This window comes from Dromiciops gliroides, chromosome 2 (assembly GCF_019393635.1).
Source record: "Dromiciops gliroides isolate mDroGli1 chromosome 2, mDroGli1.pri, whole genome shotgun sequence".
Taxonomy (NCBI): Eukaryota; Metazoa; Chordata; class Mammalia; order Microbiotheria; family Microbiotheriidae; genus Dromiciops; species Dromiciops gliroides.
In genome coordinates, this window is record NC_057862.1 from 1790600 (window position 1) to 1815864 (window position 25265).

At 51.2% G+C, this 25265-nt stretch overlaps 1 protein-coding gene across 1 annotated transcript in view; it reads right to left on the bottom strand.

The window, feature by feature from the left end:
• LRRC27 (leucine rich repeat containing 27) overlaps positions 1 to 25056 on the bottom strand; it is a 63349-nt gene extending 38293 nt beyond the window's left edge. The window contains 9 exon segments of the mRNA XM_043989881.1: positions 470 to 605; positions 608 to 659; positions 661 to 707; positions 710 to 844; positions 13872 to 14024; positions 18993 to 19051; positions 21444 to 21574; positions 22658 to 22932; positions 24920 to 25056. Of these exon segments, the coding sequence (XP_043845816.1) occupies positions 470 to 605; positions 608 to 659; positions 661 to 707; positions 710 to 844; positions 13872 to 14024; positions 18993 to 19051; positions 21444 to 21574; positions 22658 to 22870 (926 nt within the window). The 5' untranslated portion in view covers positions 22871 to 22932; positions 24920 to 25056.
• Positions 25057 to 25265: the final 209 nt, after the last annotated feature.

Sequence of the window (25265 nt, forward strand, 5' to 3'; positions counted from 1 at the left end):
CAACCTGCCCTGGGTTGTGGGCCTCTCACCCATCCTGGGCACACGTCAGGTGTCAGTCTCTTTCTGGAGATGTGATGGCCGAACCATGAATGGTCAGACCAGCAGGCTGACACGAGGCAGGTCTAGGAACAGCGCTGACTCACTTGGCCACCATCATGGTGCACTGGACACACCTGTGCTGGGCACTCTGGGCCAAAGTGCCCAGATCTGCTGCCTTTCCCACTCCCTACTTGGCCAATGGACCTTTGCCGCAAGGACCTTTGGCTCCCCGCTCCCACCACAGGGGGCATGCCTCCCATCACAGATACTGGGCAGCCAGGCGCTAAGGAGCCAAGCAGTGATGGAGGGAGCCCACTTGTGGTACCATTAGAACCGGTGAGCTCGGCAGCTCCTCGCGGTTCTAGCGTGATGCTACTTTTGGCGGGGCTGAATGACAATCACCTCCCTCCCACAACTTCGGGGAAGTTACCTGAACGTATATTTCGGTTTCCGGGCAGGCTCCTTCCCATGACTGTTCTGTAGGTGCAGAGGTAACGGAAATGGGCAGGAGCCGGCTGGCGAGGATCTCGGCTTTTCGTCGGCGATGATCTCTTGCCTCAGTTTCAGAACTGATTCATTTCTTCCTCATTGGACCAGTCCTCAGAAAAACCCACACTTGGGCTCTGTGACCTCAGTTAGGTTCAACTTCTCCATGTGGGGAAAAAGGAATTCCTTTCCTTTGGGTCACCCTGTTTGGCTTTCCATGGCTGCAGGGCCTCCTCGCTGGGGGCCGATCCTTCGGTCGCCTCATGTTTGGCTTGTGAGATTTCTTTGAAAGAGTTCCCCCTTTTCATCGGCACAACCTCTGGGGAAAAACCAGACTATTTTAGTATCCGGCCCTTGAACATGTAGCCACCGTGACCCCACCCAGCCCCTCCTTCACAGTAAAGCTTCTGAGGGGCCAATGATCGCTGGGGGTGGGGAGGTATGGGCACGGGACTTTTCTGATACAAGGAATTTCTGGTGAGGAAGCTCCCTCCAATCCTGGGAACCTCGGGGTGAAGTAACACAGTGCATATGGGTCCTGGGGTCTCAGACCCAGGCCGGGCTGTCTCCCTAAACAATCTGTTAGGAAGCCTTTGGATTTTAGACCGTTGTTCCTTTCAAATATCCCCCTGCCCCTCCCGCCCCCAGGGAGCCCTCCCTTGACTAAGACAGAAGGGCCAGGCCCAAGAGCCCAGGGGCCTCCACAACACCCCATTGGAATATGAAGTGCAGGGGAAGAAGGGCTGAAGACCTCAAGAACACGGCCAGAGGTTCTTCACTCTACAGGAGGCAACAACAAAAGGCATCAAGGCTGTCCTTAATTTGGGCCTCTCTACCTGTCAGCTCAACTTCAGCATGAGGGTGACCATATTGAGAACAGGCTTCCATAGGGAAAAACAGGGCAGACCCCAGAGGTCTCCTGCAGGGGCATGATGGGCACAAGGCTGGCCTGGAAGTCAAGAAGTCCCGGCTCAAATCCTTTCTCTGACACAGCCAAGTGTCCCAGGCCACCTTCAAGACTCTATGGGACAGCACCGAGTGGACGACGAGAGATTTCTCACCAGAGGCTCCCGGCGATCAAAAAACCCAAACCACAACCGACAACAAAGAGACTCACGCTCTCCTACTGCTCTGCCCAGACTAAGGCTGCTCGAAACAATGTGGAATGACCCGCCTTATCCCACTACGTTCTCTAGCCTGTGCCTGTCCAAAAACCCGGACTCCATCATCAGTGACTTGAGGTGGCTGCTCCCCTGGCCCAAGGAAAGGGCCGCCAGTCTCCCCTTAGACCACACCTTTGCACCATCTCTAGCTGGGGAGCGACTGGCTGCACAGAGGACGTGCTTGAGCTGGGTGGGAGAGACATTTCAAGAGGGGGAAGGACTGCCGATGACCACCAAGATGGAAGATGCCCAGGTGGACAGTGCACTCATAAAGATGCCAGTGAGGAGATTTCTGGGATGGGAGGGGGGAGGAGGAGAGGGGGGAGAAAAGGAGGGGGAGGGGAAGAGGGGGCAGGAGGGGAAAGGAGATGGGGAGGAGGGGGGGGAAGGGAGTGGGGAAGAGGGGAAGAAAAAAGGAGGGACAGGGGAGGAGTGGAGGGAAGAGGGGAGAAGAGGGGGAGAAAGGGAGGGGAAGAGGGGAAAGGAGAGAAATGAGGAGGGAGGAGGGGGAGGGGAGAGGAGATGGGGAAGAGGGAGGGGGAGGGGAGAGAGATGGGGAGGACGGAGGGGGAGGGGAGTGGGGAAGAGGGGGAAGAAAAAGAGGAGGGACAGGGGAAGAGCGGAGGGAAGAGGGGAGAAGAGGGGGAGAAAGGGAGGGGAAGAGGGGAAAGGAGGGGAGGGGGAGAGAGAAGCGTGGCCCTGTCCAGTGACTACCTGAAACCACTGAAGGCCTTGGACATTCAGGGTCTTCTCTCCCAGCTGTCCCACTGACTCCAAAGAAGGTGCCACACATACCGTCAATCTGTACTCCAGGTCAGCCATGCCAGACACCACCAGAAACTTCATTATTAAATTCCCTAAATGTCTGCCACCCTGACAGCACCTTATATGGCGAGGGTCCTGCTAAGCAGACGTTATCAAACATGAATTTACTGGCAGAGTAAGCACAGGGTCACTCATTGGTCTTGAGGTAATCTAGTCCAACCCCCTCATCTTACAGATGAGGAAAGTGAGTCAGACGGCAGTGAAGTGACTCAGCTGGGGAGTGCCTATGTTCTCACCCACTTTACTTCTTTCAATGCCAAGGGCCTGGGGAAGACCCACAGGTGCTAACCTGGCTAACCACTGCTGACCGACTCCCTTAGGGCTCACCACATGGGCCAGCTGGTCTGAGGCCCAGGGATGAGCTTTTTGACGACGTAGAGAGATGACATTTCTCATCACCCATCCCCACACCACCATGGTGGGGCCTTGGGCTGAGCTCTGGCTGCCTCTTAATATACAGGCTATAGGATTGTGCATGCCCTTTGATCCAGCAATACCACTGCTAGGTTTATATCCCAGAGACATCCCCCCAAACATAAAGACTGATTTGTACAAAAATATTTCTAGCAGCTCTTTTAGTGGGGCTAACAATTGGAAATCCAATGGGTGCCCATCAATGGGGGTACGGCTCTAAACAAACTGTGTTATATGATGAGAATGGAATATTACTGTGCTCTAAGAAATGACAGCGGATGGAGTTGGGAAGACATGAGTTCAGATCTAGCCTTTGACACACTAGCTGTGTGACCTAGGCAAGTCAACTTATCTCTGTTTCCTCAGTTTCCTCACTCTAAAATAGGGAAAATATGAGCAATCACTTGAGGTATATGATGGCGATGGAAGATTACTGTGCTATAAGAAATGACAAGCAGGATGATTTCAGGAAAGACCTGGAAAGACTTGTATGAACTGATGTATCATGAAGTAAGCAGAACCAGGGAACCTTGTGCACAGAGACAAACAATATAGTTTGATGAAGAACTGTGAATGACTTAACTATTCTCAACAATAGAATGATCCAAGACAATCCCAAAGGACTAATGATGAAGCAGACTATCCACCTCCTAAGAAACCCTGATATTGAAGGAACACAGACTGAAGCAGGCTATTTTTCACTTTCATTTTTTTCTTTTATTCAAGTTTTCTTATACAAAATGACTAATATAGCAGTGTTTTACATAATTGCACATGTATAACCTATATCTGATTGCTTACTGCCTCAGGGATGGGGGAAGGGATGGAGGAAAGGAGGGATAAAAATTGGAACCCCAAACTATAAATAAAAATGTATATTATTAAAAAAATGAAAAAGTTAAACTAAAAAAAATAGGAGTATTATCCATTCTTTTTTGGGGGAGTGGGGTGGCGGCAATGGGGTGTTGAGTGACTTGCCCAAGGTCACACAGCCAGTAAGTGTCAATGTCTGAGGCTGGATTCGAAACTCAGGTACTCCTGAATCCCAGGCGGTGCTATATCCACTGCGCCACCTAGCTGCCCATTATCCATTCTTTATGGTTTGCCCCAATAAAAATGAAGATACTGCCCTAAATTAATTTGTGGGTTAAGCCTATACCAAAGGGGCACTTTATAAAGACCATGCAAACCGTTAATACAATTCAGTGGGAAGAAACAAAAGGACCTTACATATATAACCTGGTTGCTGTCTTGTGGAGCGGGGAGGAAAGGGAGGGAAGAAAAATTTGGAACTCCAAATCTTATGAAAATGAATGTTGAAAACTGCCCTTACATGGAACTGGAAAAGACAAATGTTTGTTGCAAAGACAAAAGGACCAGAATATCCTGGGAATACTGGGGAAAATAGGAGTGCAGGGAGAGAGGGTTTTTAGACCTCAAATTTCACTATAAAGCATTAATTATCACAACAACTTGGTAGTGACTAAAAATAGAAAGGAAGTCAGGGAAAGAGATTGGAGAAGGAAGAAGCAGCTGAAGTCTAAACCCAATGTTCCCAGAAAACACTTAGTGACATTAGGCTGAGATCAACTCCCACACACCACACAGGGTGAGAATCCCAAAAGGGACCGTCGGAAGGGCTCACCACACCAGGTCCTTGTCATGGCTGGTGCTGAGAGAAGGAGGGAGTCTGAGCCTAGCCAAGGACAGGGCTCATCACCAAGGAGAGAAAGGATCATCTCGATTACACAGAAATGAACAAAATCAGTGTCGCTTTGACAGGGAGGGAAGCTCTTTCTTGGGAAGACTCTTCTTGACCAAATATCGCTGGAAACATCTGATGACAGGATAGCTCGTAGCGCTAATGCAGCCTGAGACTTTTGGGACACTGTCTACGCGTCACAGAAACAGGACACAAGAACCATTGCAGTGGAGGAAGCCTCAGGAAGAAACTGCAAACCCTTTGGAACCACATGAAAGACTGTTCCAAATCACTAATGCCAAAACAATGCACACCACTACAACTCTGGGCTTTCCCTCGTGCCCCCCCAAATGGGAAAAGGTAACAAAAGCCGGGAAGGGTCAGAGTCAGAGGGGCCAAGGAGGACAGACAGGTGCAGCAACACAACCGGCAGAGCTAAGAAAGATGTAGCTGATGAAGTGACCAGAATGTCCACCACCTTTCACCCAGAAGCCCCGCTGTCGGGTACGGCCTGTGGTGGAAGCAAAGAGGGCAATGAAGAAACTAACCCCGGGAGGAAGGGTCGACCACTGCCGCCAACGAACTCATGGGCAGAAAAACTTAAGGAAGACGTCTATTAGGTGGTGGATGTGGACAATGGAAAGCACACCCAGAAGCGGCCCCACATCGTGCTACCAGCCACCAGTGTGAGTGATGGGGAGAGACAGACTGACGTGGTGCGGATGGAAAACCAAAGACAGCCACACAGATCAATGTTTGTTTGTCTTTTTTACCTTTAAAATTTTTTTTTATAGAAGTATTTGATTATTTTCCAGTTCCATGTAGAGATAGTTTTCAACATTTGTTTTTATAAGATTTCTAGTTTCAAATTTTTCTCCCTCCCTCCCCCCTCCCCAAGACAGAAAGCAATCTGATATAGGTCATAGATGTACAATCGCATTAAACATATCTTTGCATCAGTCTTGCTATGAAGAAGAATCAGAGTAAAAAGAAAAAACTTCAAAAAAGAAAAAAATAGAGATAGTATGGTTCAAGGGACAGCTAGGTGGCGCAGTGGATAGAGCACCGGCCCTGGAGTCAGGAGGACCTGAGTTCAAATTCGGCCTCAGACACTTTACACTTACTAGCTGTGTGACCCTGGGCAAGTCACTTAACCCCAATTGCCTCACCAAAAAAAAAAAAAAAAAAAAGAAAAAGAAAAAAAAGAAAAAAAAAAAAGAAAGAGATAGTATAGTTCAATCTGCATCTAGATTCCATAGTTCTTTTATTTTTTCTGGATGTGGAGAGCGTTTTCCATCATGAGTCCTTTGGAACTATCTTGGACCATTGTATTGCTGAGAAGTCTAGCACAGTTGATCAACACACAATATTGTTGATACTGTACCCAATGTTCTGGTTCTGCTCCTCTCAGCATCAGTTCATGCCAGTCCTTCCAGGTTTTTCTCTGAAATCTGCCTAAACATCGTTTCTTACAGCACAATAGAATTCCATCACATTCATATGCCACAACTCGTTCAGCCATTCCCCAACCGATGGGCAGCCCCTCAATTTCCAATTCCTTGCCACCACAAAAAGAGCAGCTATAAATATTTTTGTCCATGTGGGTCCTTTTCCCTTTCAGATCAGTGTTTAAGAAGATGCCCTTGGCTTCGTTGGGGGGAGGTCGTCTGGTGCCTCTGGGTCCCCTCACCAGAGTGAAGCTTCACCATGCTAACTGCGCTGGCTGTGGGCATCTCTGTTCCTAAATCTGAACCCTATTTCCAGTGGGGCTCCAGGCTCCTTTGGGCCCACCGTTGGCGTGGCTTGGCCTCGCTACATTCTTCAGAGACTCCTCTTTATCTTCCGTAACAGATGCTGCCTGCAAAGCTGCAGGCAACTTTGTAGGGGTCCTTTTGGCCAGACCAAAGGGTGAAGCGTCCCACAGAATGGCGTGTGGTGATGCTGGATCAAAGGCCCTTCCGAAGAAGCACGGGAACCTCCTCCTTCCCCTTGGCTGCAGCGTCCCTTGGTTTCCTAGTTTTGCTTATCAACGTTGATGTATGTCAGTTCATCGGTCAATGGACAAAGATCTCATTCTCAGGGTAGATCAGTGCTGATGAACAAGCTACAAGCCGTGAGATGTCCTGTGCTCTTCTGCCAGAGCAGAGGCGGAGGGGCAGCCCACGACAGAGTTGGCCCGAGCGAGTGACTCCCTGCATGGCCGCCGCAGCCTCCCCGGGTCAGTAGTAGGACCTGCTCTAGCAGAAGCTCCTGACACTACCCCAGGGAGCTCCGGCTCACCTGCCTGCCCCGGGGAGGCCCTGTGTGGGCGTCTCAGGCTCCTTTGTCATCTCTGTCCTCCTGCCCCAACTGTGGGAGTTTCCCAAAGCCCAGTTCTCTTTCATAAACTTCCAGTCCGGCCACTTTTAGCCAAGGAATCAGAGTAGGGGCATTTTCAGAACAATTTCCTCCAGGCCAATTCGCCCGGCAAGGACAAATTGGATGCTGTCTCAGCCAGAGCACAATGGCACCTTTGAGAAGTGGGTGTGCCCTGATGCCTATCAGAGACACTGTTGGGGCACGGAAGGTCTTTGAAAAGCTGGTGGAGCTGTCCTGACTCTGGAAAATCAGCCTGAGCCCTTGGTGTGAGCAGCCCTATGAGGCTGCCTCGCGCCCACTCCAGGGCTCACCACAGGCCCCACAGGGCTGCCATGTGCCTCAGCATTACTGAAGCCTGGAATTAGGAGGGAATCCCATGGCTTTCTTTGTACTGGAGAAAACAGAAATGGTAAAGAGCAAATTAAGGACTCTGGAGCACTACAAACATCCACACCCGAAGGCTACTGTCGGATTCTGTTTGCTCAAAGGCTCAGCTGTAAAAAGCTCATTTTCCACCTTTGGCTAAAACCACTGTAAAGGCAACACCGGAAGGTGACGTTTTGTGGCCTTTAGAGCTAGCGGTCTCTGAAGAGCCCCCAGATATCCCTGCCCCCCCTCAAGTACCGGCTGATGGGATGAGAAGACAAGTGGCGTCCGCCGGCCACAGCTGGACACTCTTAATTAGAAGAAAAACTCAGAGGTGGCTCCCGAGAGTCAGGGCTGGTGGTGCTCACGACGTGTCCGTGACAGGGTCCTCCCTGATGGGGTCCTCCTTCCCAGCAGCTCTTCCAGACTAGGAAGCCGGCCCTTTGAAGGCTGGGTCAGTTCTTGAGCGTCTCCTCAAATCTGGGAATCTGGTCTGTGAGTTTAGCCTCTGGGGACACTGACTGAGGCACCAGGATTGTCTTTGCAAAGAACTCAGACAGCCCGAGATGACGGCTGTAACTCCAGGCCGTCTGTACCAAGGCACAAAACCTCCATTTCATAAACAGAAGATGGGGGAGACGGCTAAAGATCCAGGGGCTGCAGGGGCAGCACATTTCATGGGAGCCGACGGCGCCTCAAAGCAGCCCCAAATCTGGGGGTGCTGAGGCTGCCTTGAGAGGCCTTGTGTCTGGGTCTGGGGCGGGGAGGGCCGGGCTGCCGGGGAGCTGGGACACTTCTGCTGTCCCCTATCCTGGTGAAAGAATAAACTAAGTGTCGGGAAGACCAAGCATCCCACAAGGGCCACGTCCAAATGCTTTGGCACCCCAGGGGAGCCGAGGGGGGTCTGAGGAGGGATAAGAGGGTTTGGGAGAGCCGGAGCTGAGGGGGGCCCTGGGGATTGTACCGCATTAGTGTGCAGTGGACCTGGTCGGAACAACGGGCTGTGGGAGCGGTGGCGGTCCAGAGAGGGGGAGGGCACGGGAGGGGAGCAGGGTCTTTTGAGGGAATTGTCTGCAGGTGGACGCCCCTAGTGTGAGGGCAGAGTTGGGGACAACCGTCCTCTCCAAAGTGACCGATGACCTCTGAGTGGCCAAAGCCAGCGGCCTTTACTCCTTGGCCTCTCTCTGCAGCCTTGGGCACTGGGCTACTGGGCCACTCTGCCCTCCTGGACACCCTCTTCTCCCTAGGTCTTCAGGATGCCTCCTTCCCCCTTCTCCTCCTTCCTCTCTGCCCGCTCCTCCTCCAGATGATCCCTCTGACCCCGGGCGTCCCTCAGGGCTCTGTCCCGTCCCTCTCCGTCCCTCTCCTCGTCTCCCTCTAGACAACTTCACTCGGGGATCTCCCCGGCTCCCACGCATGCAGCTGCTATCTCTATGCTGCCCCAATCTCTTACACCCAGTGTGCCCAATACAGAGCTGACTCCCTAACTCTCTATAAGGGTCAGGGGCAGTCCCCCAGGCTCCCATCCCTGACTCCCTCCCTGTCCGCTGTTCCTCTGAAGCACCTTCCAACACAACCCCTTCTCTGCTGACACTGCTGCCCCATCACCTCACACATCGTAACAGCCCAGCTGGGAGGTCAGCCTGACTCCACTCTCTCCACACTGCAGCCACGGAAGTGACCATGTCACCCACTATTCAGTGAAGTCCCACGGCTCACTAGTGCCCCCAGAGGCAAAGAGAAAAGGCTCTGTTTGGCCTTCAAAGCCCCCCTCCCCACATCCTCTCGACCTGATGGCCCCGATCTCCTGGGCTGTTGCATGCACAAAACCCCCCATCTCTCAGCTACGGGCTTTCTCTCCAGCCATCCCCCATGTCTGGAACGTTCTCCTGCTTTGCTCCAGCTACTGACCTCAAGTCCCAACTACAATCTCCCCCCCTACAGGAAGCTCTCCCCAACCCCTCTCCATTCCAGGGCCTTCCCTCTGTTTGCTATCTCCGGTTTATCCTAAAGGTAAGTCGCTTTGTACATATTTATTGACCCGTCATCTCCTTGAGGGGCATGAACTGCGCTTTTGCCTCATGCTTAGTATAGTGTCTGGTGCAGCTAGGTGGCACAGTAGGTAGAACATTGCCTGAGTTCAAATCTCACCTCTAGGATGCAAATCTCACTAGCTGTGTGACCCTGAGCAAGTCACCTAACCCCAAATTGCCTTAAACATCCCGGGGCCTCTCCAGTCACCCTGATGTCTATCTTGCCACTGGACCCAGACGGCTCCGGAGGAGAGTGAGATTGGTGACCCTGCAGAGCCTGCCCTCACTTGAATCCAATTCAGTGCAAGTCATGACCTCACCTCCTGATGCCATGGGAATTCCCAATGCTTTGGGAGTGAGGGACAAACAACAGTAAGGTGCCTGGCACACAGCAAGCGCTAAGTGTTTGCCCATCAATCAACAGACGGACCCTCAGCTACCCAGAGGTTCTGTTTTCTCTGGCTATGACTCCTCGGGCTTCTCTTCCATCCCTCACCAGCCCCATCCAGAATACCGAGCACCTCGAGACATCAGAAAAACATTCCTCAACTCCATGAAAAATCTTTCTTGCAATGACTCACAGCCACGTCCTTGGACCAGCCTTGAGTGTTTACACAGCTTGGCTTTTTCTTTCTTTTTTTTTTTTGCGGGGCAATGAGGATTAAGTGACTTGCCCAGGGTCACACAGCTAGTAAGTGTCAAGTGTCTGAGGCCGGATTTGAACTCAGGTTGTCCTGAATCCAGGGCTGGTGCTTTATCCACTGCGCCACCTAGCTGCCCTCTCAGCATGGCTTTTTCAATAACACCTTTTACATCTAAGAAAAACACCACTTCATCTCATTTACATGTTTGTTAAACTATATGCTGACTTTAACCAAAACCAAACAAAATGAGCATTTCCATCTCTGAGGCAAAACAGAAAAAGAGGCCTGTCATGGCCAACACAATGGAACACCATTAGATAAACATACAACTTTCAAAACTGGCTTGTTTATCTGTTTCCTTCTTGTCCTCTGCCATGCATTGTTTCAGATGCTTCAATGACTTACCTTTCTTTTCCTTCCCTCCCTCCCTCCCTCCTTCCTTCCTTCCTTCCAAGGGATTCCACTCTACTACCTCTTTAGGGCATGTAGGTTGCACAGGGCATGGAGTGCCAAGCCTGGCATCAGGAAGACTCCTATGAGTTCGAATTTTGTTTCAGACACTAGCTGTGTGACCCTGGGCAAGTCACTTAACCCTTCAGTTTTCTCATCTGTAAAATGAACTGGAGAAGGAAATGGCAAAGGGCTTGAGTGTGTGGAAATTTATTTTTATTTGGGGACCCTACCTTTGGGCTGAGATTAGAAAGCCTTAGGCCCTCAGGGTCTCTTCTGTGTGGGAGGTTCTGGTGCCCCCTCCCCCTCTGCTTCAGCTGAGCCAAAAAGCCCCATGGGCTGTACAAGAGGCCAGGTCAGACAGCTGGGGGGAGGGAGCTCTAGCACCCTCCACCCTGAGTGGAGCTATCTGAGAGATCCTGGGCTCATCCAGGCTGGGGCTCTGGGGTAGCCTGTGCTGAGGCACGGGATGCTCGAGCATCCCCCCAGCCCTAGCCGCAGCCCTGACTGGCGGATTAGCTTGGTGTGTGGGTGCAAAAAGCCCCGAGATTTGAGTGGAGAAAAGAAAGATATATATATACATATACATATACATATATACACACACACACACACACACACACACACACACACACACACACACACACACACACACACACATATATAGACCTGGGGGTCAGACTAAACGAGGGGCTAGAAGGATGCAGGAGAAGGCTAAAGGACTAGGAGCAGAAAAGAGAGGCCAAAGGGCAGACTGATGGAGCAAACAGACAGAAGGTTGGTGAGAGAGAAACACAGGGGTTCAGCAGTGGCAGTAAGGAGAATAAAGTTAGAAGCAGGGGGATTTACAAAGTGAAAGGGGCTTAGAGTTAGAATAAAAGTAAAAGTACCCTGAGGCAAGAGGAGGCTAAGGCCCTTATTGTATTGAAGAAACTCCAAAGAGATGCAGTGGAAAGAGACCCACCGCAATGCAGTCAGGTTGTACATTTTATTTCCCTGTATTCTTAATTTTAAATAGTATCTCATAAATAAACTCTGCTTTGATTATTTAGTTAAGAGGCTTCTTAATATTTTGCTTATCAATTTGGGGAGTGGAGCAGTGTGGTGGAAATTTATTAACGGCCCACATTAAATTAATAGCAGTCAGATAGACAGATAGCCAAATAGTCAAAAATCCACAGATTAGTCTTCCAGTCAGATTAGCTCCCCAATTAGAGTAGTGAATTTAAAATATTTCTACATTTGAATGGAGACCACAACAGGACTTATGGCCCAATTATAATTTTTGTAAACCTATAATTTTTCATATAGTTATAATTTTTCATGTAAGCACAATTATTATAATTTTTCCAGGTTAGATTAGCTAATTTTTTTTTTTTAACAAGTGTCTTTGCCGAGAAAACCCCAATCGGGGTCACAAAGAGAAAAACAACTGACTACCACCACTTCCCCTTCACTACTTCCTGCACCCCAAATTAACAAGAAAAAAAAGAAGGAAAAACAAAACTGTGGTAGCAAACAAATGCCCAGATCAGGCATGCCCAGATGGGGACACCTCCTCCTGCATCCACCCATCCATCAGCTCTGTGAGGAAGGGGCCAGAGAGCTCCCTCCCAAGTCCTTTGGTTGGACGAGAGGCTGCCTGCAGTTCTTGGGCCTTTTGCAATTGCTTTTCTTTATGGCATTGTCCCTACTATAGATGCTGTTCTTCTCCCCTCCCTCTGGCCCCTCAGGCTTCCCTGAAACCATCTTCACTGCCCTTTCTTTTTTTTTTTTTATGACTGAAGGCTTTATTTTTTCAGAAAAATGTCTGGTTCCTAGAGACACTGTGACAAGTTGCAAATGATAAGAACAGAAAAACCTCTGCTTGTTTAAGATGGAACGCATATAGGACAGGACCACAAATGGTTCTATCATCTGTCACATTCTACAGTCAGACATCCAGAAAAAGCAATACTTAACATTATACTTATACCAACTCATCCAGAAATAGCAATTAGCAAAACAAACTCCCAGAGTTTTCACCTTAATAAATGTGTATACATACACAGATATTTGTGTGCATGGAAACTGACTAGCGATTTCATCAGTATAGATAACTTCCAATATAAAATTTCTTCTACCAATTTAAATTGTGATGTTTAAAATCTAATGTGTGATCGCCTTATCTGCCGCCCCCTCCCCCCGCCCAGTGTGTGTGGGGAGAACTAGCTAAGTTTACAGATAAAGTCGGCAACAATTTAGGCTTTTAAGCATTTATTCAAGTATATTAGGGGTTAGCAAAGAGAGAGAAAGGCCCCTTCACCTAGCTACCCACAGTTCCAAAGAGAACACATGAAGTTCTAAAGTTAGGAGATCTGTTTACTCTGCCCGCCGCACGCCAGTTCCCCTACAAAGAGAGGGAGCCTCACTTTGTTCCAGTGGAAGCTTCCTGCAGGACTCAAGAGGGGCGGTCCCCACACACAGCTCCAAGCTAACTGGCCTGTCCACTGACTGACATGACTTACAGGCGGTCTATGAAGAGACGTAACTTCCAGACGCTACTCACATGCTTTTTTTTCAGAGGGGTGTCGCTCTGGTTCTCACAAGGTCTTTCTCAGCAGGGGGTGGCACCCTGATACTCACAAGATCAATACCTGACTTGAAAGTTACAGTCCTTCAGAGTGGCCTAGAATACTCCCAGGAAGTATACCACAACAAAAAGACCATCACCATATGCACAAAAAAATTTGTAGAAGGCCCCCCCCTTTTTTGTTCTAGCAGCAAAGAACTAAAAATAAAGTAGATAGCCATGGATTGGAAAAAGTTAAGTAAATGTTGAGATATTAATGCAATGTAATTATGTTTTACCGTAAGAAATTACAATGGACAGTTTGAAGGGGAAAAAAAAAAACTGGGAAAACATCTATTAGCTGATTCAGAGTGATACTACCCTTTCTTACAGTTCAGAAGCATGCCACCCAGCCTGCCCAGCCCCTCCCCAGGGGAAGGGTGCCTCCTCTGTGCCCAGCTCTGCCCGTTCCTGTGCCTCTGGACCCTTTCCTCCCTCTTTCCCTCATCTCTCAGGGTCACAACCCTCCTCCTGGGAATGCTGGGTCAGGGTTTGAGGAAGCATTCGAGGATGGTCAGTCTATTCAGAGTCCCACCCATAGGGCAGCCCTGCCAACAAGCGCCACTTTTCCCTTTTGGCCCCTTTGCTGCCTGGAATGTAGAATTCAGCCTAGAAGGAGTCCTCTGGGGCAGGCCCAGTGAGTCTGGGGGGTCAGGGCCAGTTCCTCAGGGTAGGGCTGGTCCTTGAGGGGCAGCTTCTCTACTTGGGGGCCCCCTGTCCTGGCTGAGGAGCGGGTGGAAAGGAGGGGCACCAGCCGAGGCCTCCAGGGTCATGACCAACCTTGGCACGGTGGAGTGGCGGCAGCTGAGTGCTTCAGGGCCCAATTTCGAAGGAAGGCCAGGATGGCCAGCAGGCCTTTCTGGACGACGTCTTCAGGCGGGAATTCCAGAGGGCAGCTCCTCAAGTTCAGAGCTTTCAGCGAAGTTAAGTTCCCTGAAAACAAAAAGGAAAGCTGATGAGCGTTCGCTCCATTCCCAGCTTTGTCCGCGAGCAGGACAACAAAGACAAGGGGCAGAAATGGCAGTGAGTCCAAGAGCTACAAAGGCCTCTCGACAGAGGACTGCCCCATGTTTTCCTCTTTCGGCCTGCCAATTAAGGCCCCCTCCCCCTCCCCCCAGTCCCCCATTGGACCTAAGCCCTCCAGGAGGCTGCACCATTGGCAACGATTTCTGGCCTGTGCTCAATTGCTCAGATTAGGGCTAGTCTTCCTTTGTCCTGCGCAGGCCCCAATGGAAGTGCTGCCCTGGTGTGGAACAGGGCAAGACTTGTATGGACTGGAGGGAGAGGCGCGGAACCAGGAGGCAAGGTATTCAAGGACTGGAGAGCTCTGCTCAGTGCAGAGACCAAGAGTGACCAGGCTCTCCGTACCCCCCAACACTAAGACTATCAGGGGTGGAAAGATGGGCCTTTCTTTCCAGGAAAAGCTCCAGGTTTTTATTTTATCTTATTTGAATCAACCAATCAATTAATCTATCTTTGTTTATATTTAGAATTTTATTTCCCAGATTACATGTAAAAATGAATTTTGACATCAATTTTTTAAAACTTTGTGTTCCAACTTCTCTTCCTCCCACCTCCACCCCCCACTCAAGAACTCAAGCAATTCAACATAAGTTATACATGAGTAGTCATGCAAAACATCTCATTAGCCAGGTTTTTAAAGGACTCTCACAGTTCCTTGAAAGCAATCCATCCCAGGCCCCTCCCCTCCCCTGTCTGACACCTGGGCCAATTCACGGTCCAAAGAAACAGAAGATCAGACAAGAGCTGTAAGACACCCATCCTCATGCATTTCGTGTCTAGGCTCTTTTTTGATTATGGTTTTTGGGTAGTCCAATAATTTAAAAAATAATCTCTCTTGGATCTATTTTCCAAGTCAGATGTTTTTCCAATGAGATATTTCACACTGTCTTCAATTTTTTGGTTTTATTTCTTGATTTCTCATAAAGTCACTAGCTTTCATTTGCTCAATTCTAATTTTTAAGGAATTCTTTTCTTCAGTGAATTTTTATGGCTCCTTTTCCATTTGGACGACTGTTTTTTAAGGCATTCTTCTCCTCGTTGTTTTTTTGTACCTCGTAAGGTGTTGTTTTCTTCAGTATTTTTTGTCTCCTTTACCAAGCAGTTGATTCTTTTTTCACGATTTTCTGCCTCGCTCTCCTTTCTCTTCCCAGTTTTCTCTCCACCCCTCCTCTTACTTGATTTTTAAAATCCTTTCTGAGCTCTTCAATGGCCTGAGAACAATTCATATTTTTCTTGGAGGTTTAAGATGTAGGAGCATTGACTCTGTCATCTTCTTCTGAGGGTGTGTTTTGATTTTCCTTGTCATCACTGTAACTTTCTATAGTCAGACTTTTTTCCTTGTTGTTTGCTCATTTCCCTGGTCTATTTCTTGATTTTTAACTCTTCGTTAAAGTAGGGCTCTACTTTCAGGGTGGAGGACACACGGTCCCAAGTTTCAAAGTTTTTGTGCAGTTGTTTTTGGAGATGCTTCTAAGCGTCTGTAAGCTTTCATTTCTTTTCAGGTGGTATGATCTAAGGAGGAGTGTGCTTACTACTCTCCTGGCCTGTGCACTGGTCTGCAAGCAACCACAAGCAGTCTTTTCTGCTCTCAACTGTGAGAAGAGTCCCTGTTCCACTGCAGTCACCAGTGCTCCTCGTCTTGGGACACCCCCCAGGACTGGGACCCAGATCAGAGTACGGGCAAAGCAAAAATCCTGTTTCAGTGCTATCAGAGAGACCCGTGATCGCCTTCTGACCAGTTGACACCCTCTCCCTCCTTACTTTATGTGGCCTGAGTATTCCAGAAGCCACTGTCCCTGAAGATTCAGTGATTCCTACAGCCTGCCCCTTGTTTGCTGGGGTCCTGGGTCTGTGCTGGTGTGGCCTGTGCTGGATAGTGCTCCACTCTCACCCTGGTACAACAGACCTTTCTTGCTGACCTAAGTTGTCTTTGTTTTATTTTGTTTCTTTGCAGGGCAATGAGGGTTAAGTGACTTACCCAGGGTCACACAGCTAGTGTCAAGTGTCTGAGACCAGATTTGAACTCAGATCCTCCTGAATCCAGGGCCAGTATTTTATCTACTGCGCCACCTAGCTGCCCCCTCTAAGTTGTCTGTAGCTGGAAAATTCTTCCACCCTGTCCTTTTTTGGGTTCTTCTGCCCCAGAATTTACTGTAGGGCATTACTGTGTTCAGAGAGATTTTAGAGAGAGCTCTGTGAGTTCCAGCCTTTTCTCCTCCATCTTGGTTCTGCCTCCACATGCATTTCATGATCCAGGCAACAGACAGTCTCCATTGGCTGGGCCCTTCCTGTGCAGATGGTCAGGCCTGACCCTTCAGAGCAGTCCCAGATCTCTCCCAGGAGGCTCTGCAAGGTTCTAGGGCTGTGTGGCTAACACGACATGCCCCACCTCTAGAACCTATGATCTGCTCCCTCCTGCTCCTGTGCTTCAGTGGGAGGGGGTGGAGATGACCGCAGCTTCTCAGAAGCTTTATTTGGCTAGAATGGTTTCAGGTCTCTATTTACAGCTATGTCCAGAACAGCCAATTCCTGGCACACCAGCAGCTTAGGCCACTCAGAAAAAATTAAAATGACCCTCAGTGTTTTTGCAATGAGGGCAGAGGTGGAGGAGCCAAGCATCCCGAAGTTCTGCACTGGTCACTGGTACTCTACCTAGGAGACTCCCCTGTGGTCATCGGTCAAATGTGACCTTCTTGGAGGCAGAATCCCCGTGGGTCTGGCACACCCAGCTCCATGAAATCCCAAGTCCAGGTCAGCTCAGGCTCCTGTGGGCTGGAGGAACGGAATGAGGGCACAGCTGTGCAGTCTTCTCGTCTAGTGGAGATGCCTTCCCCTTGCAGATCCCTCATCACTGCCCTGACGCTTCCCTCTGGGCTGTGCGTGGGTCAGGCCTTCCCTCGGGAGCATGAATATGGCGGCCAGTCAGGATGCCAACCCTGGGGACTGGCACGGCAATGACGATGCAGCTCCCCAACAACTCTAGCCACAGGAGAAGGCGTTAATGAGCCACCAGGATCCAGCACACCACAACTGCCCACACTCACAAGACACGTGCAGGCCACCATCTGGGGTTGTTGTAGCCACCCCTGGGCTGGCCCTGGTCCTCCTCTCAGCTTTCTGCCACACCCCATCCCGGGCAGTCTTCTTTTCTCCCTCCTTCCTGCCTGCTCACCACCCGCCCGTGAGCCCTCCTGTCTTCTCCATCTCACCCCTGGTCACCCCTGGCCCAGCCTTGGGAAGGCCTCTCTGGCCTCCCCAGTGACCCCGCACTCCTGCCTTTTCCACGAGGGGCCTGCATCCCCAGGCTTCTGCTCACACCCTCCTCCCTGCCCGGGGCTGCCTCTCTCATTGTTCACAAGTCCTTTCCAAGGCTGCCTCGTGGCTACACATGTCCCGTTCCCCACAAGGGGCCAAGGCTGGTGCTGCCAATGGCCTCCCTGGCTTCACCCTACAAAGTCTGCTCTCACAGAAGAAGGAACGCAGCAACAAGGACCAACATTCATAAAACAAAATCTGCGAACAAACCGGCAACTCTTCATACTCCCATCTTGTTGATGAGATGAAGAAGCTGAGACTTGCCGGGGCCCTCCCAACAAACTGTTGGGGCGTGCCCGCAGCAGAGGCCTTCTCATTGCTTGTGGGCTGAGCTGGCTTGAACTGAGCGAGGGCCCGACTGCACGAGGGGGCTCCCCTCGGCGCAGGCCTCGATCCCAGGCATTGTCAGGGCCAAGGTGACCAGCAGAGGCTTGGACACCTGTCCCCAGTGGTCACTCGTGCTTCCATTTCCTTCCCATCTCAGGGACATGCCTCATTAGCGCTGCTGGACTCCGCTTTCCTCTCCCTCTGTGCCCCCGACCAGCAAGGCTGCGTCTTTCTGCTATGATCCATCACAAGTGTCCTGATGACTCCTGGGCCAGCCCCCAGTGGAGAAGAGCACTGGGCCAAGTCAGGAGGCCCCGGCGCCTGTGGCAGCTGGTATGGGGCACAGGAACAGAGACAGGAAGACCAGACAGGCAGGACCAGAGTCGCCCCGAGGGGGCTTCCCTCGGCCCTCCAGGCCAGGGCTGCAAAAGAGCCTGAGATGACCCTCTCAGAGATGGGGATGTGGATTTTGGGACCATGGCTAAAAGGACAGGGCTGGGAGGTGGAGGGCAAAGGCCGGAAGGACTCACGTCATTTCTCTCTCCATCAAAGGTTGCCTTTACTTCCCAAAACCATCTTTCGGAGTCAGACTGGGATTTTGCTGTGGTGGGGGTCTGCGCTTCCATCCCGCTCCAGCGCATGAGCAGCAGCCAGCTGTGGGGGCCCAAGGAAAGGAGGGCACCTTGGCACCACAGGGTCCAGAGGCCCTGCAGTCCCTACCTCCAGGGTGAAGCCGAAACAGTGAAGAGAAGACTCGGGCAGGGAGGGTCTGAAGGGCCGCCACCCTGGCCGTGGCGTCCACCCCTAGGAGGGCGGCCCCCGGGGCCCACTCTGACCAAAAGAACCACCAATTAACACGAGCCTGTACCGTCTTTCTTTGCTGAAACATTTCCCATTACAACCAGAGCCACCCCAGCCGCAGGCCTCACACCTGGTCTAGAAGGGTGATGGCCCCGGAGGGCAGAGCCAGCAGCTGCCCCCTCTCCCGCTCGGCAGAGTGGGCTGCTGGTCTGCCCTCGGGGACTGGGCCAGCAGAGGATGGGGGGGTCACTTGTGAGCGGGGCTGCTGCAGACAAGAGGCTCACTGAGGCCCTCTCTGGGCTTCCACCGCTAAGGACACTGCTGTTCATTACTTGATGGGGAGGGACGAGTGCAGGCAATCTCAAAGACAGCCCTTCTTAAGTCTCATCAGAAGCCACTCAAAGCTAATGTCTATTTTAAAGAGAAAGCCCTTACCCAGCTCCACAGGCAATGTTTTTATGGGATTCTTTTCCATAAGCAAAGTTTTCAGATTCCTTTAAAACAAAACAAGAAATAAAATTTAAAAACTGAGTTAGGTGGTCATCTGTAAACTACAAGTTAGGGTGACACACTCCTTCCTGTCTTCTCTCAGAGCCCTAAGCAGGTGACCTAGAAGCCAACGGACCTGTGAGCTGCCCCAGTTTGGATGGCCGAGCACTGCCTAAAGACCCAGAACTTCTGGCCCACTTAATGAGTGCCCGTGACGTGCCAAACACTGGGGATGCAGAGCTTCAGGTGAAGCCGTCAGTGCCTTCTGGAGCTCAGAGGCAAACACGATTTATTTACTTCTCCACCAGAGAAGTCTCCAGCAGCTGCCCTCGCCTGTGTCCAATTTGAAGGTCAAATGGTACCTGAGGGCAGCCACTCTATCTCATGGGCCTCGGTGGTCCTGCAGAGGTGGGGTCTCACACACAGTCTAAGAATGAAAACAGTCTCCAGAGCCGCTTCTGACAACCACGACACTGAGGTCACACGCACACATTCCATTCTCTCCCAGTCTGTTTGACACTGTGCTGACAAACTCCTGGTTCTGAAAGCTGGCATGAGAACTCGACTGTCACAAAACTAATCAGGGCCCTATACTGGGGTCAGGAAAAGCTGGGTGGAAGCCCACCTCAGACGCTTGTTGACTTGGTGGCCTCTAAGGTCACTTCTAGCTCACATCTGTGATCTTACAATAGTTCGGGTGGAAGGCGCTGAGGGCCCAAGCTGGGAGGAGACTGTGTGATCAGAGAAGCTAGAGGGGGGGAAAATTTGTCACTGACTAAACAGGGGGCTGGGGAAGAGAGGGAGAATTAGGAGGAATGGGTGACAGAGATTCTGGAAGGCAGAGATGCAGAAGGTGACCTCCCAGCAAAAGGCAATGCCCAGAGGTAGGAGACGGAGGATACAGTTCATGGGGTGGCTAGAAAGAAGCCACAACTAGGAAGCTGGGCAGGAGGCCTCCTGGGGAGGGCTGTCCATGCCTGCTGAGGACCACGGCACACACTGACCCTCAGGAGGAGGTGCTCCCCGGAGGACGGGTCCAGGTGAGTCCCTGAATGAGGGTGGTGGCCGAGAGAGGGGGGACGAATGGGCAACACCCGTAAGCTGACCGGACGGGAGGACACACAGAGGGGACGGGCCTCCTCAGGTCCTGAGCGGGGTGAAGAAGATGGCTGCATTTGGACAGTGTAGGTCTAGGAATCCCATGGGATGTCTAGGTGGAGGCGTGTGGCAGGATCTGGGAGTCACCCGGGTCACCGGACACTGAGGGGGATGAGGGCTGGGGCCCAGAGCACTAAGGCACAGGAAGGAGGAGCGGTCAGCAGACACGCAGAGCTATCCACACTTGAACCCCTTAGACCTCGCTTCCATAAACTCTCATGAAAGGAAAGGCCCGCTATGGGCCAGACAAGGGGCCAGGGAATGTCAGGGACGAGGGGCCTCTGCTTGAGGACGCTGTTCAGACCTCAGTGGGGCTGGGAGCCATTGGAACAACCCGCCGGCTCTGCCAGAGGGGAAGGACTTCACCAAGGTGCCACGGACTCTAAGCACCACTGAGAGTATTCAAGCAGCTTCGCTCCCCTCTCTCCTTCTGCCCTTGGGTGTTAGACTGGACAGGACGGCATGGTGGCCGCTGGGAGCTCTCCCAATCGACGGGATGGAGGCACAGATTTCAGGATGGAGTGAAGGGAGGGGAGTTGGGGGCAGCGCAGGGGCCACACCCACAGGGCGCCCATGAAGCCATGGGGGCTTGGCTCAGGTGATGGTGGGAAGGGGGAGGAAGAGGGAGCCAAGAGGAATTCTGAAACGAGGCTCAGCAGCCCAGCTGGTCACACCTTCAAACCCCGTGAGAATGCCCAAGGGCCGCAGACTGACAGAGCAAATGGAGTAAAGTCTGTCTGAGGTGTGGGTCTGGCTCACAGGGATGTCAGACAGGGCCAGGGGGAGGGGAGAAGACAAGGAATGGCTTTCTGCCATGCAGCCTCAGTTTCCTTATCTGTCACTCAGAGCTAAGACCTGGGGGGGGGGGAGAACCACCTCCATGTCTTGGTTCTCCAGTGAGGAGAGAAACAAGTCCCTGCCTTGATCCCGGGGCAGGTCTTTTCGTTGGAGGTTCTCCCGTCTGCCCGCGGACAGTGAGCGAGTGAGGGAGCTGTGTGTGGGGAAATGGGGAAGGAGCAGCCGCTCCCATACCAGAGCTCCCGGACGGCCTGCTTATGCTTCTCTGTAACTACCTCTGTGCGGTCATTTGTCAGCTCCTGAGCTGACTCTCAGAGGGGCAGTAAACGTGTCTACTGAGGGGCCTGTTGAAGAAACACAGGAAGGGGCCATCTGGCCTCTTCAAGTCGACCACAAGCCAAATGACTCTTTACAGCATAGGAATAGAAACATGAGTCTTACTTGTGAGATCCGATCCCAGAAGGAATAGCTTTAATTTGATTATGCCGGAGATCCAGCCAAACGAGATTTGGCAGGAGCTGAAAGAAATCTTTGGGGATTATACTGAGTTCATTTCTTTGGAGATGCAATTGCTTCCAGGAAACAAAAAAACAAAAACAAACGACAAGACAACAACAGAAAAAACAGAATTAGATTCTATGGCACTAACTGCCAGCGCAACAGTGATGGGTGATGTGCGCTCAGACAAGCGTGGTGTCTCTGGTATAGCAAGCTCCTTCCTACGGTAGGGACGCAGCCTGTGATGGCCCAAGGCTTCCCCTGCTCGTGGGCCCCAACCTCACACTGCTGGGCCCTCAGAGGCTCTCCCTGCAGTTGTCCTGGTCGCTGGCCAGCGTGGAGGAAGGCGCCCCTCCCCCCAGCTGGAAATGCTGCCCCACAGCGGTGTAGACAAGCCAAAGTCACCTCAGCTACTCTTCCCAACAGCCTGGGCCAGCACCTCAATGATTCTGATGAACATCTTTCTAGAATACATTACACAGGGGGCAGCTAGATGGCGCAGTGGATAGAGCACTGGCCCTGGATTCAGGAGCATCTGAGTTCGAATCCAGCCTCAGACACTTAACACTTACTAGCTGTGTGACCCTGGGCAAGTCATTTAACCCCAATTGCCTCACACACAAAAAAAGAATACATTACACAATTATTAGTCTTAAGAAAAAACTGAGGCTCATTCTTAAGGAGCCAGGCTCCTCCTGAGGAAGTCCCTCACTGTGCTGACCTGTGCAGCAGTTGTGCTGGGCGTGTGCCCCAGGCTGAGGCTGCTGGTACATTTTCTCATCTTCGATGGTCAGCACCTACCTCTCATAGCCTTTACTATGGCATCCTAGCCACTCTACCTCTCTGGTCTTCCCCTGCCCCACCCCACTGGCCTCAGTGTGGTCTTGCTTGCACAAGCACGCATGCGTGTTTTCAGTGGAGGGCATGTGCAAACACACAATTAAAATGGCCACATTGACAGCTTCTCCTGGCCCATTAAATGCAGTCTGAAGCTTTAACCGAGTAGGGCTTTGCACCTGAACTGTTTAAGCAGTATTACACGAATGTCCACAACATTATTACTCTAGTAACAGACTGAAGTCGTCAGGGCTCAGAGGCATCGGCCCGGCCCGCAGTGGGCTGGGAAGCCCCGATGACAATTCTGCGCAACGACTCACTTTCAGATGAGGGATTTTGAAGATTTCCTCAGTGAGATGTTCAAGGCCCCTTTTGCTCAAGTCCAGAGTAGGGGAAGGAGAGAAGAGGATGCCCTCAATAACATTCCGAACATCTTTGGGGAGGGTGATTGACAGGGTCCTGGTTTTGACTGAGCTGCTCTCCATGTGGCCCATCAGTCCCTTGGAGTCTATGACCAAGCAGCCCCCGTCCATCTGTTAGCACAGCAAAGGACTGGCTTTCCCAGCACGATTCATCCTTTGCAGTAAGTAGTGACCTGAGAACAGAAAAAACAAAAAAACAAGGAAGGAGATGGGGACCGCAGGTGGGTGGACATGAGGTCAGAGCAGCAACTACATGAGCATGGGTACCAGGCAGCTATTTTGCAGTCACAGAATCCAGGGAGGGTGGAAGGTGAAGAGACCCAGCTGCAGGGACTCTGTGGGTGTGGGTGTGGGTATGGGTGTGGTGGGGCAGAAAGAAAGGCCAGAGCCTGGAGCTCCCATGGAGGCCTCTGCCCCTGAGCATGTCCCCAGGCCAGCCACATCAACTCCCTCCCTTTTCAGCTCCCTCTTGTATTGTGTCATGTCTGACTCACCGTGACCCCATTTGGGGTTTTCTTGTCAAAGATACTAGACAGGTTTGCTATTTCCTTCTCCAGGTCCTTTTATGGATGAATAAACGAAGGCAGACAGAGTGAAGTGACTTGCCTAGGGTCATACAGCTGGTAAGCATCTGAAGCAAGATTTGAACTCAGATCTTCCTGACCCCAGGGTTGGTGCTCTATCCCCTGAGCTACCACAGAACTGCCCTCTTTTATGTTATCTGCCCCCATTTAGAATGCAAGCACCTTGGGGTAGAAGTTTTCATGATGCACACTTCTGTATTCTTAAGGCTTAGCACAATGCCTGGCGTAATAGGTGGGATATGCATGCAAGCATGTGTGGCTGTATTCTCCCTCTCCCTTCCTACTGGTGTGGCTGTCTTGTGAAGGAGGCATTAGACTTGTTCTGCCTGGCCCTGGAGGCTAGGTAAGGTGGTTGTTTGTCTTTCATTCTTGAAGAGAACCATGATATCAGGGAGGTCATGTCCTGGCTTGCAAGTAAACTGGATTTAAGAGAGGCAGGGCTGTGCAGAAAGTCACCAGCCGTACTCTCTCCTCCAAAGCCAGCTGGGTGCAGTGGCCAAACACAGATCAGGCAGTGGGAGACCTTGGCTTTTTGAAGCTAAAGTCTTTCCCAGGTCTCAGTTTGTCTGAGGCGATGCCCATTCAGTGATTAACGCTAAGCGTGAGAAATAGAAATACGGGACTTTTCCTTTTGGTGAATATAGAAAGGCTTTATTACATTCTTGCCAGAATGGGCATGCGTGGTAAAAAGATAGTGTGCTTTGCCCCAGCAAACTTCCCTTTTTATCCCTAAATCTAATGCAAAGTCCCTTCCCTCTTCATCACTGTTTGAGGACAAAGAGATGCACATTCTTCATACATGGCATGGGCATTAAAATGAGCCGCCTCGCCTCCGGACTACTAACCTTAGGGCCTCCTTCTAGTAAGACTCTCTCCCAGGGTCTGAGCCTGGGTGAGATGAACATCCCTTTGTCTTTGTTTGAAACATTATTCTGTTTCTAAGTAAGAAGTGAGGCAAAGAATAGCCTCCTTTACTAGTCAAAAGCAAATAAAATAGGGGCAGCTAGGTGGCGCAGTGGATACAGCACCGGCCCTGGAGTCAGGAGGACCTGAGTTCAAATCCGGCCTCAGACACTTGACACTAACTGTGTGACCCTGGGCAAGTCACTTAACCCCAACTGCCTCACCAAATAATAATAATAATAATAATAATAATAATAATAATAATAATAATAATAATAATAATAATAATAATAATAATAAAAAAAATAAAAATAAAAATAAAAAACACTGGGCTCGGCCTCAGGCACGTCCCAGCCATGTGACCCTGGGTGAGTTACTGAGCCTCTGCCTGCCTCAATTTACTCATCTGTAAAACGGGGCTCATAACAGCACCTACGGCTCCAATGGGGTAATGTCTGTAACGGGGTGCTCGGCACGAAGTAGGTGCTTAATTAATGCCTGTTCCCTTCGCGCCCCCCTCCCCCACGGGTGTGGCAGGGCCGAAGGAAGGCGATGGGAGAGGGGCCTCCAGGGGGCTTTAGCTGGGGGCCGCAGGGCTCGAACCCGGCAGGGTCCCGCAGGAGACAAAAGTTAAGCCTGGCCTGAGGTCGGGGCTGCCCAGCGAACGCCTTACCTGCCACGACCCTCAGACCTCTGGGACAAGGACCTCGGCGGCCAGTCCGCAGCTTCCCTCGGATCATTGCCTAGCAATAAGGTCGGGGGTGGGGCCGACGCAGGCGTCACTATGGGAACCGACGTACGCCCTGAAAAGTTGACGGCGGCCACAGAGGGACATTCATCGTCGCTCTGTCGCGCCTGCGCGGTGAACCTAGTCTGAGCCAGTGGTTGGCCTGAGACCGCGGTCTGCGGCCAGTACGCCTGCGCGGATCCCGGCCCTGTGTCTCCAGGCAGGCTGCTTGCTGGGCCGGGGGCTGCCTGAGCAGCAGTTTAGCACACACTGACCTCAGGGCATAGAGGGT